General features: G+C 57.4%; 4 protein-coding genes across 4 annotated transcripts; 2 read left to right on the top strand and 2 right to left on the bottom strand.

Moving 5' to 3' along the window:
- Nucleotides 1-16: 16 nt before the first annotated feature.
- Nucleotides 17-2,974, bottom strand: EX895_000364 (uncharacterized protein; the record flags this gene model as incomplete). The annotated part of the gene is made up of 1 exon (XM_029880965.1): nucleotides 17-2,974. The coding sequence occupies one exon, from the start codon at nucleotides 2,972-2,974 to the stop codon at nucleotides 17-19; it is 2,958 nt and encodes a 985-aa protein (XP_029742351.1).
- Nucleotides 2,975-6,930: 3,956 nt separating this feature from the next.
- On the top strand, nucleotides 6,931-12,182 carry EX895_000363 (uncharacterized protein; the record flags this gene model as incomplete). Its single annotated transcript, XM_029880964.1, has 2 exons — nucleotides 6,931-7,698; nucleotides 7,833-12,182. 2 exons carry the CDS (start codon nucleotides 6,931-6,933, stop codon nucleotides 12,180-12,182), a joined length of 5,118 nt encoding a protein of 1,705 aa, XP_029742350.1.
- A 1,642-nt stretch (nucleotides 12,183-13,824) lies between these two features.
- On the top strand, nucleotides 13,825-15,889 carry EX895_000362 (uncharacterized protein; the record flags this gene model as incomplete). Its single annotated transcript, XM_029880963.1, has 3 exons — nucleotides 13,825-15,461; nucleotides 15,544-15,699; nucleotides 15,811-15,889. The coding sequence occupies 3 exons, from the start codon at nucleotides 13,825-13,827 to the stop codon at nucleotides 15,887-15,889; spliced, it is 1,872 nt and encodes a 623-aa protein (XP_029742349.1).
- Nucleotides 15,890-16,160: 271 nt separating this feature from the next.
- EX895_000361 (uncharacterized protein) lies at nucleotides 16,161-17,843 on the bottom strand (the record flags this gene model as incomplete). The annotated part of the gene is made up of 1 exon (XM_029880962.1): nucleotides 16,161-17,843. One exon carries the CDS (start codon nucleotides 17,841-17,843, stop codon nucleotides 16,161-16,163), a length of 1,683 nt encoding a protein of 560 aa, XP_029742348.1.
- Nucleotides 17,844-20,108: the final 2,265 nt, after the last annotated feature.

Genomic DNA, 20,108 nt, shown 5'->3' with positions numbered 1-20,108 from the left:
AGCAGAAAACAGCAGATCAACGCCGTTCTCGCATCCTCCACTCCACCGCACCCGCCAATAGCACAAAGAAGCCCAGCACAAACGCCAGCGCCAGCACTAATAGATCCCTGTAAAACGCGTCATCCTTGAAGGCAAACAGATTGCCCGAAAAGACCGACACGGACGCCGTCACACTCACACCGCCCACGGTATCAATCAGCTGCAGCCCGCTGAGCTCGTGACTGGCCACCGCCTCCAACGCGTACTTCATGGGGCAGATCCACTGCAGCCATTTGACTGCTGGCGAAAGGTCATTCAAGTTGAGCAGGAACCCACCGAAGCCAATGTTGAACAGGATGAACACCCCCGCAAACAGGATCGAAATGGAGAGATCCTCGATGAGCGCGGCGAGCAGCATGTTGTACAGCGCCATGCTGAGATGGAAGAGTACGGCAATGAGCAGGAACTCGAAAAAGTAGTTGGCCTGCGGCTTCATGCCCACCATCCAGTACAGGATGATGCTGAGCAGCAGCGCTGGGATCACCCTCAACAGTACCGCATCGTAGACGACGTAGCTGACCAGCCACGACAACGAGCCGTACAGGCCATTGGCGCGCTCGCGCATCATGAGCGGACGCGCCTTGGTCAGCGCTGTCGCCGACGAGAGCGCCGAAAAGGACAGCAGGATGAAGAGGAAATACATCGACCCGACGCGGTTCTGGAACCCAGCGATGGTCAGCTTGACCTGGTAGAAGCAACCACCCACAATTAGGCCGATGACGACCGCCCCCACAATGTGAGCCAGCGCACCACCAGGGTCGCGTCGAGCAGAGATAAAGTTGCGTCGGCTCAATGTGACCATCTGCGTCATGAACGAGGCCATTGATGCGCCGCCCACGGCCTTCTCCCACGACTGGCCTGCTGCAAGACCTGTACCTTCGCCCTGCCCGCAAGTCCCGTTGGCGTCTCGACTCCCCGAGCCCTCAGTCGACACATTGCTCGTCTTCTCATCACGCGAAGGCTTGTCGCGAGGCGAACTGCTTCTAACCGAAGCATCGGGAGAAGAGGCGATCTTGAGCAAGTGGTCCGCAACGTTGTGACCGGCGGGACACTGCTCGCCCTGTCTCTCGCACCATGTGAGCGAGTCCGTGGGTGATCCGTGGTATACCACAGCTCCCTGCGACATGAGCATGATCTGATCAAAGCTATAGAAGATCTCGGACGACGGCTGATGCACCGTCACGATCACCGTCGTACTGCCTACTTGCGAGCCTGCGGCCAGCTCCCGCAGCGCAGAAATGACGCGTGTTGCCGAGAAGGCATCGAGTCCAGACAGGGGCTCATCTGCAATCAGGATACGAGGGCGCGAGACGAGAGCACAGCCGATCGACACTCGGCGCCTCTCGCCTCCGGACAGACCGCGACGACTGGCATCCCCAATACGCTTGTTGGCAACCCCTTCAAGTCGGAGCTGTTGGATCACCTTGTCGACGATGTCGCGCTTCTCGGCAGGCAAGACGTTGTCGGGCAGCGACAGGTCGGCTGCCATCTGGAGTGCTTCGCGGACCGTCGAGAAAGCTGGCAGCGCGTCCTCCTGATCCACAAACCCAATAGCGCGTCGCGACGACGTTGCTTCCGTCTCTGGTTCGGGGGAAGCTTCGAGGGCACGGATGGTTCCCGAAACACGTCCGGTCTTGTGTCGCCCGGCCAGAATCTCGACCAGGCTCGTCTTGCCGGCACCCGAGGGGCCAAGAACCGCCACCATGGTACCAGGCTGAATACGACCGGCGCTGTTACGTACGACAGTCAAGTCATTTCTACCGGAAGAAGGCCAGTCGAGGCGTGCGACGCCATCGTCGTCGAAGCCCGATGTGGGAAGGACCTCGGTAAGCTGATCCTCAGCCTTCTTGTTGCGGCGTCTGAGAAGACTAGTCTTGGTTGGAACGGAGTAGTTGAGGTTTTCCCATTGAAGACCCACAGGTCCGCGACCTGCACCTTTGGGAAGTCGTCTTGCCTTTCTCTGCTGCCAGAAGCCGAACAGCAACAGGCCCAAGATGGCAGCAACGGCTACACCGAGAATGACAAGACCGGCAATAACGGCGTTGCTGAGCGAAGAGCCAGACTTCTGACTGTCGCCCTCGCCTGAGCCTGTCGCGTAGAAGTTGTCGAGCTGGGCCTGCGTAACGCACGAGCCAAATTGGCAGTCGGCGAGGGGAAGACCTTCTTGGCCGAGAAAGTTGTTGAGCAGCTCTCCTCGGAAGGCGCAGTGCGACGTGGCGGTGGCATTGTTGGGATCGACATAGTCGCAAGGCATGGTGAGCGTGCCGTTGAGGTTGTTGATGACGGGCGAGAGATCGAGCTGTCCCTTTCCGCACATGGTGGTGCCGGGAATGCAGAAGCACTGGAGCGTGGTGCATGTCCACAGACTGCTCCCGAGTGCAGCATCTCCTTGCGTACTGAGGGTAGCAGACGAATTGCGAGCGGAACAGCCGCCTGCTTGGCAATAGAACTGCTCGACACCGTCAAGCCAGACCTGCGAGAGCGCCGTGTTGCTCTGTTCGGGCCAGCTGGCGAGACCCGTGGCGGAGAACGAGTCGGCCTTGTACGTCTTTGTCAGCGTCATACGCATCTCGCCCGGGTACACGCCGTTGACGGTGGGCTGCTTAACATTACAGTCGATGTATGTCGTGGTGACGGCGGAAGGTTGCTTGTGGCAGACGAGTGTTTCGTTATTGCCAAAAAGAGTGTTGGAGGTGCCGAGGCCAAGCGAGGACTTGCGGGCTTGGCAAGAGCCAACCGACTGGCAAACGTTGCAATTGATGCCACCGAAACCAGCGTCGCACGAAGGACACTGCTTATCGGAGACGGGCTTGAGAACGCGCGCATCCGGAGCGACAAAGGTGGAGTTGCAGGTGGCGGCATTGCAAGCTGTGCCGTTGACCGATGCGACGCCGGGTGGGCAGCTCTTGTACATGGACAGAGCGCTGACAGACATGATGTAGAAGGGGTAAAGGATGTGGTCGAGGCAGGGAGGGGCTTACTAGAAGCTTCTTGCGGGAGTATTTATGCGTGCTTAAAGAGGTGGCTGGACGCAGAGCGGGCTCGAAAGAGATGGACGGGGAAGAATCCCGAACGCGTTGTGGGACGATTGGGTGGGAGAAAGCTGTGAGGTGGGAGGCAGAGGACGGTAGGTTCATAGGAGCACCTTTGCTGGTATCTTGTAGGCCAAGGAGGCAGGGAGATGATTTCAGGGCCAAGAAGACGACGAGCGAGATAGGAATAGGCCAGATAGAACCGCCTTGAATGCCATACAGCGTTGGGCCCTTCTACCTTTTGTGGCGACTTGTGTACTGCGTTTGAGGGGTCTTATAGATCGACTTGCTCTTGATCGAGAACTGCCTGTATTGTCGTCGTCGTCGTCGGGCGTCGTCGTCTATGTGTGGTGGCCAGTGAGAAAAGTGAAGTTGCTTTGCGTGCACAGGGCCGAGTCTGGTCAAGACTGCAAATTCAGCGGCATTGCGGAATCCTGCTTGCAGCCAACGTTTTGCGGGGCATGCCGACACGGGCTGGAAATACAGTACCGTGCAGTACACGCGCGCGCAAATGCTGCTAAACGATAAATTCAAGAAAAGAGGAAGCGGCGGCTAACGTCTACTGTAGGTTCAACGCTCCTTCTTGCCCTTGCCGAAGAACAAGATTGTCGTGCATTTCAGGGTCCAGCTGCTTGCTCCAAGGCTCCAAACAGTACTGTACGACAGTTAAGAAAGGTGATCTGACCAACTGAAGGCGAACAATGCAGCCTTTGGGTCGAGAGAGAGAGAAGAGGTCCACAGATACATCCACATGACAATCGTGGTGGTGGGCGTAACAACAAGTTCAACGTATCCATGAAAGTGCGACGTTCCCTCACGTTGAAGACATCGGCGATTGCTCGAGCAAAACCCGCTCTCTGTCGGACCAGGCGGCGCGCGGTGCTGTTCGTCTGCCTGTCTGCTCCTTGGCAGTAGCTTGCTGCTGTAAGTAGGCAGCCTTACTGCAATACTTTGGCCCGCAGAACGGGGACGTGCAAGGAGTAACCCAAGGGGGAAAAATTCGGGGAGGAAATCAGAGAAGTCAAGTCAAAGAGTCAAGGCTTCCAAAAAAGGCACGATTCTGCTCTCAGCTGCTCGAAGCATCATTCATCGTTCCTGCAGCGAGCGGGAAGTAGCACAGAAATCACTCGGATTCGAAAATCTAGAAATTGGTCGCTCGCTAAATGGAAACAAAATGGCCCGAGTCCCAAGGCACCTCGTCAGTCATTAATGCGGATTCGGAATGGCATGATTTGCTACTGCTCTTGCACTGTGAAATTTTTCGGGTCCTGCTTTCGATAGTATTCGACGCTAAGTTGTCGTAGACTGCAACCGACACGATGGGCGGCGGCGGCGTGAGATGGGCGTCGTCTAGTGGCAGGCACTTGAAACGAGATTCACCATTGTCTCACGAACGCTCGATCGATCACCGTTCAACAGATTCGTGGCTCTGTCCATTCGGCCCAACGACGATGACAAAACAAGATCTTGCTCAGAGGTGTCTTCTGCTTACCGCCGGTCAATTTGACGTACCTTGTACGCTTGATGGAGTGCGAGTGGGCGGGCGGGTGGGTGGAAGACGCGGAGCGGAATAACGCGCCACAGTCGGGTTGGTTTGCTGGCTCGCAAACAAGCTCGACGAGCGACGGTATAGTAGCATGAATAGCGGACGATCTGACAATTTTCATGGAGCCGTCATTCAGCAGAGCTCTTTGCCAAGCAAGCTGCGGGATCATGCCCGGATGCACAGTTGCATGTCGGCTCTCAATGCATACGCCGTGTGTCCATCTCGACGCGAGAGCAGTGATCGCTCGTGGTCCGAGGTTGCGCATGTTATCGGCACTGTTTCCGCGCAAGTCAACACTCAGCCAGATTGAAAGTAATAGAGTTGGGAGGCTGGCGAGCCGAGTATCGGATGTGCAAGCGCCGAGCTGGCAGCACTAGTCAGAGGTGCAGAGAGCCAGACGTGGAGCGTGGGAAATACTTGTATCTCGCCCCCTCGACACAACGCAGAGTCGATAGAACAAGAAGTGGAGAGTGCAGACGAGACATGCCTGGCTGCTGCTGGTCTATGCCATTGCTGCCAACTCTCTCCTTCGAAGCGATGGAGAGCGCCCATGAATCTGGAGATCGGAGCCAAATGAACTCCGTGACGACCACCCCTCGCCTTGACCACGGGCCCTCTTTCCCTCACTCGCTCACATACAGTACACACAGAGAGAGACGGAGCGTCTGCAACGAGGCAAACGCCACGAGCCACGCACTCCCGACCGAAAACGACCAAATTCGAAAACCGAAAAAGGGACGAATTTTCGAGCAAATTGGTTGGTCACGAAAAAACGAGGCAGCGACGCGAGTATCTCGCTCGACACGACTCGACACGCAAGCTTGACCCGTGGTGCTGGACGCGCACAACGTCGTGCTTCTCTACTGTACAGTACTGTAGTGCTTCTGCTGCTGCTGTGCCTTTTTCTAGGAGAGATCTGGAATCGCTTCACCACGCTTCCTCAAGCAGATGCAGGTGCAGGTAGGAAAGCAGGCAGGCAAGCAGTAACTCAGCAGCGACCCTGTTTTCGAGTTTCCTGTATTTTTGAGTTTAATCCGCTTCGCTGGGCCCGCCGCCTCCGCTACTGCTGCTGCCGTGTGTGGACGGACTGTGTGACTGCTGACCCCCCTTCCGATGGCTTTCGGTCACTTGAGCTGCCTGCTGGCTGCTGCTGGCTGCAACTTGCTCTCTCTCCTTCCCTCCCGCTCTCTCTTTGCTTGGAATCAGGCCGGCCCCGTCTCTGCCTCGCGCCGTGCATTTTTTGTGCTGCCCTCTGCTCTGCCTCTGCTTCTGTGCCTCGCCATCCCGCGAGTTTCTCGATTTGGCTCGCGTTCGGCCCCTTCGTCCTTCCCTGACTTTTGGCCTTTGCCGCTCCTCGTCGTCCTTGTCGCCATCACCGCCCTCATCGTGATCATCGGCATCAGCATCAGCATCATCATCACCTTGACCATCACCATCTTCCTCGTCAACGATCCAAGCTTCCGACTGGAGTGCCCATTCTCCCGCTCGTTCTCCTCCTCACGTGGCTCAAGACTTGCCACACGTCGTTCCGGCTTCGTTCGTTTTCTTGTTTTTCAGCCGAAGGCGTCCTAACCGGCCCGAACCCATCCATACATCGTCGACCCTGCTATACATCGCTGTCCGCTTCATACGAAACCCAGCCTTTCGCCTCAGGCCGCCATCACTTCCAACGGTCCGGATAGCTTACCGATCGACAGCTTCTGCTCCGAGCTCCTTATTGGTCCGCTTGCCGCATTCGCATTATACCCATCGATTCGCACCACTCAGCCTCTGGTTCCATCTCAAATCCGACATCGACCCGCTGTCTTCGAACACACCGTCGTCTGCGTCATACCCTCAGTCTCTCTTCAGCGTGCCACATATTTTTCCCGTCCCGCGTCACGTTGAAACCTCTTGCACTCCGGCTTCGTTAATACTCTCACGCAGAGATCAGTTTGCTCGATTCTACACGCCAACTGACACTGCCTCCCTACCTCCCTGCCTCGACCTCAATCTCACATTTCGACACGTAGCTCATCATCTTGGATGTCCGGCGCTCATCGTCACACCTCGTTCATCTGATTCCCGCCCAACGAGCTTCCAAGGCTCCAAGTGGGCTTTCAGTCACGCATCCGCGTTTTCACTCCTCTGGTCCATCAGGCAACGCGTTCCCAGTTTCGTCTCTGTCAGAGCCAGCCTGCAGACGACCTTCAACGTCACAAGCCTCGGCACTTTGAGCAGAGCAGGCTCAAGCCGCAAGCTGGCATCCTCCCTTCCATCTGGTCATCCGACGTTGACTCCCGCGATTGATCCCTGCTGCTGACTGTCGCCACCATGTCAGGCTTCGACCAGTCGCACAATGGTGCGTTTTTCAACTTCAACAACCTCACTCCTCAGCAGCTCAACATGCTTCGCCAACAGAGTCAGATGCAGCAGGCCGTGCAGATGCCACAACAACAGCAGGTCCAGCCGCAACCTCCACCTGGGGTTCAGCCGCAGATGCAGCAGCGCAACCCGATGATTCCCCAGCTCGGTTTGCCCGCTGGCTTCAACCAACAGCAGCTGCAAGCCTTCATGGCCCAGCAGCAGTCGCAGCTGGCTAATGGCATGATGGCCAACAACCAGAATCCTCTCATGCAGATGATGCGCCCTCAGGGTATGGTGCAGCCACAGACGCCTCAGCAGCAGCCACAGCAGCAGCAGCTTCAACAGCAGCCGCAACATGCACAGATGCAAGCTCAGATGGTTCACCAGCAGCCTTCTGTAACCCAGCCCGCGCATCTCCAGCAGCAGCAGCAGCAGCAACAACAACAACAACAACAGCAGCAGCAGCAACAGCAACAGCAACAACAGCAACAACAGCAACAACAGCAACAACAGCAACAACAACAACAACAACAACAACAACAACCACAACAACCACAACAACCACAACAACAACAACAGCCGCAACAGCAGCCACAGCAAGCTGCTGCCGCTGCCAACATGGGCGCTGCTTCCCAGATGGCTGGTCATGGAGGGCCCACTCCGACGTTTGCACAGCTATCGCATGCCATCGAACAGGCCAAGAAGGGCAATCTCACACAGGAGCAGATGATTCAGGTAAGCCGATTTCCCTTAATCGCACATTTGCATCTGCACGCCATACTCAAGAACACGCTCACTCACACCTTTTCCCGTTCTGGCTTTTCTTGCTTTCCTTACCTCTGTCTCTCTCATACTGCGCCACACACCAGTTGCGGCAACTGATCACGCGCCAACAAGCCATGCAAGCTCAACAACAGGCAGCGCAGAACCATAACGCTAGCGCAAGGCCTCTGCAGCACGGTCCGTCCAACATGAACATGAATATGAACAACGGCCAAAACTTTACCAACGGCTTGCAGAGGACACCGCAGATGCAAGCTCAGGCTCAGATGATGGCCGGCTTGCAGCAGGTACGCCCAGGTGGGCCCCAATCGACACCTACCATGGGCTCGCAGGGCTTTTTGCAGCCTGCTGTTCCCGCTCAGCAGCCGCAGCAACAACAAGCGTCGCAACAGCAGCAACAGCAACAGCAAGCGCCAATGTCCAATCAAGTGCAATCTTCGCCTCAGATCTCCCTGCAGAACCCACAGCAACTGGCGCGCGCACCCACGCCTCAGCAAGTGCCCGGTCTGCAGCAAGCTGCGCAACAGGCGCAGCCACAGCAGCAACCGCAGCCTGCTCAGCCTGGACAGCAAAGACCTCCCGTTGGTCGACCCGACCAAACGCCTGGTGCGAGCAATCCGCAGAATCCGCTCAACTTTCTGCGACTCTTGCATCAGCGCGTCACCGACATTGAAAGCAAGCTCAACTCGGATCTCAGCGCCGAAGATCGCCAATCGGTGCAGCAGCAGCACGCAGAGGCCAAGCGCCTGCAGTCTGCACTTCTCCAGCGTCTCAACGTTCAGAATGCACAGCAGTTTGCTGCTTTGATGCAACAAAGTCAGCAAGCAGGCGGTCAGGGGCCTAACAACCAGCAACCACCGCCGCAGCAGCAACAGCAATCGGCTCAGCCCTCACAAGCGTCGCAGCCACAGCAGCAGCAACCTGGTATGAGCGCGATGGGCAATATCCAAGCTTCACCCGTCATCCGCCCACCAAACAGGCCTGGTTCCGCCCGACCACCGCAAGCTCAATTTGGCAGTCCCATGCTGAACCAGCCCGGTCTGCAGAATCAGAACGTGCCACAACCACCGCAACAAACGCCTCAGGTGCGACCGTCGCCGCAGATGGGTGCTGCAAACATTAATTCTCAGCCGGGCATGTCTGGCTTGCAAGGCGTGCCATCGCTGCGTCCAGAGCAATTCATGAAGGCGCTCGTCGATCTGATGAAGAAGCGAGGCACCCCCATCACTTCCTTGCCTAAAGTTGGCGGACGCGAGTTGGATCTATACCGCTTCTACCAGATTGTTCAAGCTCACGGCGGCAGCGATGGTGCGCATCAGAAGGGCGCATGGCCCGCTATCGCCATGTCTCTGGAGCTTGCACCCCTAGGCTCCCCCCAGACGCAAGCGCTCGGACAGGCTTTGGCCACCGAGTACCGCAACTACCTTGCGCCTTTTGAGGAGACGTGGCAGCGAGCCATGCAACACCAGTATCAGATGTCCATGGCAGGGGCCGGTCTCGGTCAGGCTCAAGGCGCAGCACAGAGCAACCCACAGGCGCCTGCGTTCCGACCTCCATCGACGCCGCAGATGCAGTCGCAACAACCCAACCAGCAGTCCGCTCAGCTCCAAGGACAGCAAACGTCCATGATGCCGCCAAACCAGTCGCAGCAGCAGCAGCAACAACAACAACAACAGCAGATCCAGATGCAGGCGCAAAACGCATCGCAAGCGCTCGGACCTCAGCAAACGTCGCTTGCCGGCTTCAACCCACCTCCACCTCCGATCCTTAGCGCTGAGCATCTCGCCAAGGTGGGCATGTCTCAGGAACAGTTCAACAAGGCCTTCCTTACACAGCAGCTCAATGCATGGCGCCAGGAGCAACTGCAGAACCAGCAGCGACAGATGAACCAGGGCTATCAGCCAAACGCAGCGGGTCTCCCACAGAACAGCCTGCAGCAGCCGCCGCAATTGCAGCAAGCCCAGCAGCCACAGCCACAGCCACAGCAGCAACAGCCACAGCAGCAGCAACAGCAGACGCCGCAAATGGGCTGGGCAAATCAGCAACGTCCCATGATGCCGCAGACCTCGGCAGCTCCACCGTCTCAGGTGCCGCCCGCAACCTTTGGAGTCGGTATGCCAGGTCAGCCACTCAATGCGCAGCACACGGGCGCCAACGCACAGAACCAGCAGCCGAATCAAACCCAGCAGCCACAGCAACAGCCATTGCAGACGCAGAACCACCCAGCGCAGCCGTCACAGATCGGCGCTGCTCAAGGCGGCTCGGGCCCGAATGCAGCAGGCGCATCACAAAACCAGCAAGGTGCAATGGCTGGACGCCCTTCCAATATGTCGCAGGCTCGCTTCATTGCAGTGAGCCCCGAACAGCTCGAGCAAGCACGTGCAGCTATGGCCAAGATTGATCAGGAGCTGGCCACACAGAGACCTCGACTGCCCATCATTCAGAACATTGCTGACGACGAGAGGGACCAGATTCTGGATCAAGTGCAGAAGCTCGCCCCCATTCAAGCCACCGTGACCGCCCTCTTACCCGCCTTCTACGCGATGAACGGCAATCTGGAGCCTGCTAAGCGTCTCAAGATTATGGCGTTCATGTACAAGGATCAGTACGACCTGCTACCCATGAAGCAGTGCATCCTGCGTCTAGCCGACCTGGACAAGCTCAAGATGCAGATGAGCCGTTGCATCAGCTTTGTGCGTTCCAGCAACCCAGAGCTGGCACAGCGTATCGTCAGTTCGGTCAGCGAACAGTCGCTCACCGCACAGCAGAACGGCGTCGCATCCTCGGCGCCAGGCACCAACGCTCCGGTGGCGCAGCAGCAGAGCAACAACCAAGGCACAGCAGCGTCTTCTGCTATTCCGGCAGTGTCACAAGCTGCACCCGCAGACGCGGCAACCGCCCAGGCACAAGGCGCGGATGCTACTGCAGCGGGTGTCAATGCAGATGGCACGTTCGATGCTGCCGCTGCGATGAACGGCATCAAGCGCGGACTGCGGCCCGAGAATCTCAAGTTGCCGCCCAACAAGCGTGCCAAAAACCTGGTCGGTTCTGGCAAAGCTATGAGCCCATCGTCTGGTGCCAACGAATCGCCGAAGGTCGCTGCGTCGCCCGCTCAAGCTGAAGACATTTCCACGCCGGCAGGCTCGACGCCGGCGGGCAAGGGCGGCAAGAAGGGCGACAAGGTCATCAAAGGTGGCAAGGTGACGGCCAAGAAGGGCAAAGGCGGTGCTGCTGGCACGCCCACCTCGTCTGCTGCTGAGCCCGATAAGAAGTTTAAGACGAGCGCTGACATCATGGCGGAAGTCAAACGAGAGATGGCCGAAGCCGAACGCAAGCGCCGCGAGGGAGGATCCGGCGGCCTTGGTGCTGGAGACGCCTCTGGCGCCGCTGCCAAGGTGGACACGGCCAATGTCAAGGCCGAGCAGGAGGCCGAGGAGAAGCGCACGAAGGATCAAGAGCTGGCTGGACGCGATCCCGCCGGTCTTGTCGAGTCAACATGGCAGGAGCTTCTTGCTACTGGCAACGCCAACAATGGCCTGCGAGGGCCCGGCTCGTTGCTGGGCGCACCGAGTGCAGGACCATCTGGACAGACTGGCTCGGATCCCAAGGCGCTCCAATCGCTCATGTCGATGCTCGGCCAGGACTCGATGCTGTCGGGCTTGCCTGCCAATGGCATGAATGTACCTTCCAAGGGTCTCATGCCGGGCGAAGGCGGCAGCGGCGGCGCGGGCGCAAACGGCTCGAGCTTCTTGGATGGCGCGCTGGATTCGTTGCCCTCTGCTGACGCCGACACGGGTCTGGACATTGACTTGTTCGACTTCATCGAGGCCTCGGCGGCTGGACCGGACGCGTTCAACGATGCGGATGTCGACCTGAGCGGTTTGTTTGGTGGCGGGCTGAACGCATCGACGCAGGAGAGCGAGCCGCCGGTGGAAACGCCGGAGCTGGTGGCGAGCGCGCGGCTAGCCGGCGGCAGCTCGAACGCATCTACGGCTTCCAACTCGACGGCCAACTCGCTACGAGGCAAGATGCCAGCGGCGCTGGGAGGTAGCGGGCTGGATTTTGGCTCTGCCGGACCGTCGAGCACGAGTCCGGCGGAAATGAGTAGCTGCGATGAGATTGATCTCGAGAAGAGCCCGTTCGTTCATAGAATGAGACTGGATCGCATTGGGCTGACCACCATGGCGCCTGCAGCTTCGGGGACGGAAGCCGGGCCGGCGACCAAGGAAGGCGGCGGTGGCGGCCATCAGCAGAGCACGCTCAAGGGTGCAGAAGACACGGCGATCAACCAGGTCGAGCTCGGGCCTGGTTCGCAGGGCATCATCGCAGGCTCGGGCGACGATTGGTGGGACCTGGACCACTTTGGCAGCATGGGCGGCGGTGGTGCATTCGGGATGGATGCAAATGCCGACCAGCCGTGGGCGGTGCTCAGTTGAACGAATCAGCAGCAGCAGCACCGAAAGTGTTGCCAGCCTTGTCCAGCTTGACATGGACCTCGCTGCATTTCTTTGATGACGATCTCGAGCCACCCTTGACGAACACATAGTCCATGGCGGACTCGGCTACGTCTACACCATACCTACACTACACTCCAGAGTGCTTCTTTTGCCAGAGCGCTTGGCGAACGTCGACATAAGCAGCAGCTTGGTCGGCAGTCGTTGTATATCGGCATTCAAAAGATGATATCCGGGCACGTTTGATGGCCCTCCTTCCCTTATTTCTCCCTCTCTAACGCTTTGGTCCCCTCTACTTGCTTATCTTTCAATTGCCTTTAGCTTCCTCCCTTCACTTGCACATTTAACTGTATTTGGTCGTGGTTTCGGTCGTCACTTGCGTGCTCTCTCATGTTCAATTTCCTGTTCTTCTCAATTGTGTCATGTCTGTGCTACCTATCTTGCGAGTTTGATGGCTTCCGGAGTGCTTTGAGCTAAAAAGGAAGTTGAGAACCAAGTGCGAGTGTTGAAGAGTGGCCGGCCTGCAACGAAGAAATGCAAATGAGCACGGTGACGCACTTTGCATGAGAAACGTGGGGGCGATTTATTTAAATATTTCTTGTTTAGCCCTATGAAGTACAGTAGTAGTCTCTGACAGGGTTGTGGCTCTGGTTCGACAAGACTGACTGGTTCAGCAGTGAACCTCAGTGGACAGAAGGACATCTGTCGAGCGTATAGCTTGTAAACGCGAAATTTGTCGAGAACCGACTAAGCGCAGTCATAACGAGGGTAGAAAGACGCAAGAGGAGGAAATGGCGAGAAGTCGGATCAAGCACGCCGAGAATCGGTCGATGGAGACTGAACTCTACGGATATTCATTGACAAAGGCTTGGCAGGGTCGTCTTGAACAGCGCGGCGCGCCTGTGCTGTAGTGTGTCGATCCGACCGTCTTTTGGATGGATTTCTAAGCGAGCTCCAAATTCAGAAGAAGGGACAAGGGCATTGGGACAGTAGCCAAATCAGTCTCTCCTGATTTGTCCTTTGCGTCGCTTACGACGTGTGATGAAGGGATGAAAGCCTCTCTGAAAAGGAAGCGCCTCTCAAACCCGAAAAACCGCATCGGAATGTCCTCAAACAACTCCGACTCCAGTCACAGTCACAGTCACAGCAGCAGCAGCAGCAGCAGCAGCAGCAGCAGCAGCAGCAGCAGCAGCAGTAGCAGCAGCATGTGCATCGAGTCTGACGTGTTTCAAAGTGGGCAATCCCCCGTGCTTGCCCTCGATTCCTCCACTTTGCGCTTTTTTTGGGCTGGCTGGCTGGCTGTGGTCGACACAGTGTGGATCATGAAATTCCGGTAGTGCATATGCGCTCCGCCGGACGAGTGAGCTCTCTCCTCGTTCGCATCCGTTGACTCTTTCAGTCGATCGGCACCCCACTTGGACTGAAGCCATCACGGCGATTCATTAGGCGAAGTCAGCTGCTCAGCTCTCCTCTTTTCTCTCCGGGTCTTCCTGAAGCAAACAAAGTGTTTCGACGTAACTTTTCCCTTTTCTGTCTCACCATCCGTCCTCACTTCCACCACCCCACCATCACCAGTCGTCAGGTTCTCTCCTTCTACGAAAGTGCATAGACCTCACCCGCAAGCATGACAACTCTCAACGTCAAGACCGGACCCATGCTCCGGTACGACAATGTCGATCTCGAATCCAGCATCTACCATGCCTTTGCCATGATCGTCACCGAAGATGCCACCAGCGACTACTCGATCACCCCCACCCTCCAACTTCGATGGGAGAAGGCCGCAGGCGTCTCCGCTGCCGCCGATGGCACCACCGCCGTTTCCGATGACAACTCGCACAAGCAGTCCGAGGCCATCAAGCTCTACCAGTATCACGGGGCAGAGGGCTCCTTCACCTTTTGGCGCTTCAAGATTGAAGTTCCGTTGGCTGACCACGAGCTTGCTGTCCACTACTCGATCGATGGCGAAGCGCATCCCAATTCGCAGTCCGAGGCCATCAAGGGCATGACCGGCCACACATTCTTCGTCCCTGCCAAGACGCAGAATTTCCGATGGGCCGGTCACAGCTGCAACGGCTTCAGCGCCAGTACCGACGAGTCTGTGTGGAATGGCCCCAACCCACTCTGGGACGATCTGCTCAAGGCGCACGCTGCCAAACCTTACCATGCTGTCATCGGCGGTGGCGACCAGATCTATTGCGATAAGCTCGTCCGTGAGCCCGAGATGCAAGAGTGGAACAATCAGACCGACTCCAAGAAGCGCATGGCCATGCCTGTCACCGACGCCATCAGCACGTGCATCGACCGCTACATGTTCAATCACTACTGCGAGTGGTTTGGCGGAGGTTCCTTCGCCAAGACCATTGCTCAGGTGCCTATGATCAACATGCTCGACGACCACGATCTCATCGACGGGTTTGGAACGTACCCGGACGAGCTCATGCAAGCCGCTGTGTTCAACCATGTTGGAAAGAGAGGCTATTTCTATTTCCTCCTTTTCCAGCTTTTCGTTAACGACGATGTGGACGGTGTTAGCGAGACATCGCACCCTAATCGCAGCATCCTGTTTGGCGGCGACGGCGTCTACATTCCGTTCAAGAACCACAGTCTGCTGTCGTACCTCGGTCCCAAGCAGTGGATCCTGCTTGCCGACTGCCGTTCGGAACGCAAGATCGATCAGATCTGCAGCAAGGCCACCTACCAGCGCCTGTTTGATGCGGTGCGCAAACTGCCGCCGGGCGTCGAGCATCTCATCGTTCTGCTGGGTGTACCCCTCGCCTACCCACGAATGGTCTTCTTGGAGCGCACACTCTCGAGCAGCATGAATCCACTTATCATGCTCGCCAAAGGTCTCTCCCCCGGGTTCACCAACAACTTCAACGGCCAAGTCGAGCTGCTTGACGATCTGGGCGACCACTGGTGTGCAGGACCACACAAGCACGAGCGCAACTGGCTTGTGGAGCGGGTGCAGGAGCTGTGTCTAGAAAAGAAGCTGCGCGCCTCGTACATTAGTGGAGACGTGCACGCCGGTGGCGTAGGCGTCTTCTACGGGTACCACCAGCACGATCCTAGCTTGGACCCCAAGTATTCGCTGGCAGTGATTACGTCGGCGATTGTCAATGCTCCGCCCCCGCCCGCGGTCATCTCGATGCTCAACAAGCTGGCTCGTAAGAAGCATCGTTCGCTGTTCTACTGTGGCACCAAGGAGACCATGGTGCCGCTGTTCGAGACCGACTTGGAAGGACAGAAGCAGAAGGACAAGTAGTAAGTTTTGCCAGCTTTCCCGCACTGCGATATTGAGATCTCCCACTGACCATTTCCTTGTGTTTCGCTCTGGGCGGTACAGCATCATCGGCGCTCGCAACTGGTGCTCCGTCGAGTACTACCCAGAAACAGGAGAGTTGGAGTTCGACCTTCGTGTAGAGAAGGTCAAGGGTGGCGGAGAGACCAAGTCGTACGCGGTTAAGGCTCCCCCTCCTCGTTGGGACATTGCTAAACAACAGTAAGTTTTCTCCACCGAGTACATTCTGCGGGTACCTTCAAGAAGAGATTCAGCGAGCTGACACACACACACACACACGCGTGGACCTTGGACCTTGTTCTCTGTTTGCAGTCATCATTTGCTTCACTCCAAGGACTTTGACAAGCGCATCGGCACGCTCAAGGGTCAGCCCCCCGCGAAAAAGGCATAATCCCGACTCGATCGCCAACGGAAGCGGATGCTCTATGTCTGTATACCCTCTCCTCTTGTTTGCCCATCTCGGGGTTCCGCACAGTCGACGTTAAACCTTCGTGTGGTCGCTCAATCTTTTCGCCGTGTCTCTCTATTTCTCAATCAAATCGAAACCCGCTCTCACGACTCGATGACCCTGTCTGCACGAACGCTGAGGATCTGATTAAGTTAAGTTACCTTCCAGAACTGCAACGGAATGAAGAGATGCTGCTGCGCCTCCTCCTAGCCGACTACATGCTCTGCACGAGCTGCTGGGCAATCAGGCGCTGCAACTCGTCCTTTCGGTTCTCCTCCAAGCTGTACGCGTCGGCGGTCTCGCGCGCGACCTCCAACGCGCGCTCCGCAGCGTGGCGGCGGTTGCCCGCAGTAGCATAGTCGAGCTCGGCCTCGCGCAGCTCGGTCCTCAACGCGCGCACGCTCGCGCGCTTGGCACCTAGGAGATGGCTCGAGACGAACGCGGCGCGCTGGGTTTCGAGCGCGAGCAGCTCGGCATCGAGCTCCGGGGTGAGCACGTGTGCGGCGCTGAAGTGCGGCGTGGCAGTTGCGGTGGCGGAAGAGGGGGGGGCGAGAGTGGATGGCGAGGCGAGGGCGGATGCTGGGCCCGTGGGGATCGCCGCGGGCGTGCCCGAGGTCTGCGACGACGAGGTGCGCGACAGCCGTGGTGCCGTCAGGTGATGGTGGCTGTGGTGCAGACCTCCCGCGGGTGTGGACGTCGATGGCGAGTACGGCGAGTTCTCATGCGGCGACGAACCCGCACCGCCACCGTAACCCCCACGATACCCGGCTTCGTCTTCTGCAGCGTAGTAGCCCGAATCGTACGGATTAGTGTCCCTCCTCCCCCGCCCGAACGATGGATGCCCGCCACGATACGCTCCACCCTGCGGTGGCCCGCCTTCCCGTCCACCGGCCCGTCCAAAGCGTCCATTCGAAGGACTCATGTAGCTGCTGCTGGCTTCTCGGTCTCGTTCCAATCCGGGCGTGTACGTTCCAGCGGATCCGGAGCCTTCGCGGCCGCGGAATGCGGACGAAGGGTGCGGTGGCGGACCACCACGTGAGGCGCGTGGCCCGGTAGGTGGGGTCGAGATGAAGCCTGAGCTGTCTCGTGCTGGTCCACGCGGAGGTGATGAGGGTCTGTAGCGGGATGCGGATGGGGCGTCAGAAGCGTCTGGGTATGATGTTGGTGCTGCTGCTTCTGTTCTGACTGCTGCACCTGCTGCTGCCGCCTCTGACGAGGATGCTGGCGGTGGGGGTGATCGTCGAGGAGGATAACCGCCAGCTGCGTCGAGGCGTTCTGCCGATGCCGACGCTGGTACACCAACCAGCTCGCGTTCTCTGCCTTCCGAAGATCCTACAGACGCCCGGCCCCACGAACCTCTTTGCTCGTATCGAGGATCTGCGCCCGGAGGACTTCGAGATCGCGGCCGACGAGCTGGCCCCAGATCCGATTGTCTCGCCGCACGTTCACGATCGTACACATCCACTTCGCGGTCCCTCTCCCTCCCTCCAGGCGGACCATACGCACCATATCCATTGCGCTCCCAGTCCCTTTGCCTCTCGCGCTCCCTCTCCTCCATACGCTGCTTGTACCTCTCCTCCTCTTTGGCCTCCCACGCCTCGCGTTCGCGCTCGAGCTCCATTCTTTCCTGCTCGTTGCGAGGCGGCGGTCGCCGACTGTAGTCCCACGGTCTCGGAGGTGGGATTGTCTTGTGCACACGGCGACCGTGCGGTCGCTCCGGGTATCGTGGCTCAGGATAGTACGAAGAAGCAGCGTACGAATCGCGCGCATCGTACGCGGGTCGGCTGTCCGGATACTCATGATCGTCGCGGGGATGGTGCCGCGGTGGATAGCGACGGTCGTCCCGGTAGGATGCGCCGCGACTGCGGTATGCCGAGCCGTGGTATCTGTCCGACATGATCGAGGGCGGATGTGATTTTGAGCGGTGATGGTGGTGTGACGAGGATCGCGGTTGCGAAAGGCAATTGACTTTGAAGAAGCCGGACAAAGAGGCGCGGAATTCGGATTTCGGCAAAATTTTATTCGCGCGGGTCAGAAGCTTGGGAAGCGTGGCTGATAGTCAATATGCGTATCGCACGCTCATGCTCTGCAACGAGCTTCATCGACGCTACAGTAATCAAGACTGGCTACTCTTCTCGACTGACTCGACTGCAGGTACGGAGGAGAGAATCTCGGTGGCACATATGGCGCGAGTCGAGACTCGAGGCTTCGATGAAAGCGGCTGCAGGTAACGTACGTGTCGTCCGTCGCAACTCGTGTAGCGATGCACTTGCCGCAATTTGAGAGCTTTGAGCAAAGTTACACATGAGCTGGTGGCTGTTCGCTATTGGCGTATATCGAAGTTCGAAGCAAACACTCGGATGAACCCCCACAACGTGCTGGTCCGAGCAAACACCGCACCTCCTCACCGTGGCAACAGGTCGCGGCGTGAGCTGTGCGATGAGTCTTGGCAGGCAGGCAGGCATTGAAGCGGGGCTGCAGAAGATCTTTCCGAGTCATGGAGCACAGCTAAACTTAGCCTAGAGATGGAAAAAAAAATGCAAATGCAAGACAGCGGCCTTCATGTGATGCATGCAAGCTGCTGATGTTGCTGGAAAGACGCCGTGGAATGAAGAGGGCCAATGACATGGTTTAAAACTCTATAAGCAAAACCCAAGGAAGTAGAGCATAAGCATTCATTGAAGGAGGCGACATGAGGAAAAAAAGGTCCGGAGCAGCTTCGGCTGCCCACCTTTCGACATTCTTTCTGCACCTTTCTTGTGAGGGCTGAGTTGGCGTGAGAACATCAAAAGTCGAGCTCGACCATGCATTGCAGATGTCATGAAACGAAAGGAGAGCATGATACTACACTCGACAGGAAAGCGCTACCACTACTGAGCCTCGTTGTTGCTTTGGCCTTACCGACAGTATGACTCTTGGCCTGGACTTCACGACGCATAAATAGGGCAAGGTCTGGCTCGCGCCGAAAGCATGAACATGTCCAGCACTCGCCACATCTTCAGCATGAGACCTCTCTGTCTTTTCATCACGGCAGTCTTGCTTACTCTTGCAGCTAGCATCAATCCGGTGCGCAGTCTTCCGGCGATTGGCTCGACTGCTTCAAGCTCAAGTATATTTAGCGAGCCCGGAACCTCTGATTATGAGATACGAGCTGTCGTACACAACGATCCCCTTGCGGAGGTGGTTGCAGGCTATCGACATTCCATGCAGAGCGCTCCTATTCATGCCGCACCTTACGAGCACGAGGGCCTTGAGAGCGTAGTCGCTCAAGGATATTCCTCCCAACCTAGGTCTTCGCAGGAAGGCGCACAGTTCCAGCTTCAACCGAAGGATCCATTCGAGTCGACATATGACACTTTTGCCCATATTCAAGGCTTTCAGCAATCTCGTCATCATACCCCACGAGCTGAGAAATTCCAAAGGGCCAGCAGCTCCCCGAGAGTCCGCCCGTGTCGTTATATCAAGGCCCGGCTCCGATGCAAGGTTTTCAACAGCCTCTCCGTGGTGGTCCACGAGCTGGCTCACGCATTCCAGTCCCTTTTACCCCTCCCCTCCCAATCAAATTTTCACAGCCCTTCTTTGAGGCAGGCAAGGATCTGCGACAGTCTCTAAATCAAATACATAAGCAGCCTCAGCCTCGGGTCCCCAAGCACCCTTCGTGGTCGAATCAAGTGTCAAACGCCGAAGAGCATCCTTTCATGCAAAGTCTACGTGAGGTCCAAGCTCAGCAGAAGGGTGCTGTTGGACTCAATCCGGGTACTCCGCCAGATCCGGAACATCTGGAGGCTCTTGCGTATGCTCATGCGTATGAACATGGGAACGAGAAACCCTTCACGCTCGCTGAGCGAGAGTGGCTTGCTTACGTTGTCCAAGGGAACCCCCACACTGGAGATGTCTATGCGCAGAGCCACATTGCGGCACCGTCGTGGAGCTCTCCAACGGAGCCATCGTAGCAAGCCCGACCGAGCGATGTAACGGCTACCAAAGAGCACCCTGTGTACCGCCTTGCAGCAGCGTCACCAGCTGACGACACGCAGCTTATGGAAGCCTACAAAGTCTCACGAAGAACAGTCCATGCAGACAAGAATTTCTCTCCGCCTCCCAAAGAACAGTTCACCCCTCTTCAACAATTCGTGTCATCCTATCAGATACGCAAAGGGCT

Source organism: Sporisorium graminicola, chromosome SGRAM_1 (assembly GCF_005498985.1).
Source record: "Sporisorium graminicola strain CBS 10092 chromosome SGRAM_1, whole genome shotgun sequence".
Taxonomy (NCBI): Eukaryota; Fungi; Basidiomycota; class Ustilaginomycetes; order Ustilaginales; family Ustilaginaceae; genus Sporisorium; species Sporisorium graminicola.
The sequence above is the reverse complement of the archived record's forward strand: the minus strand, read 5'-3'. Positions and strand labels throughout refer to the sequence as shown.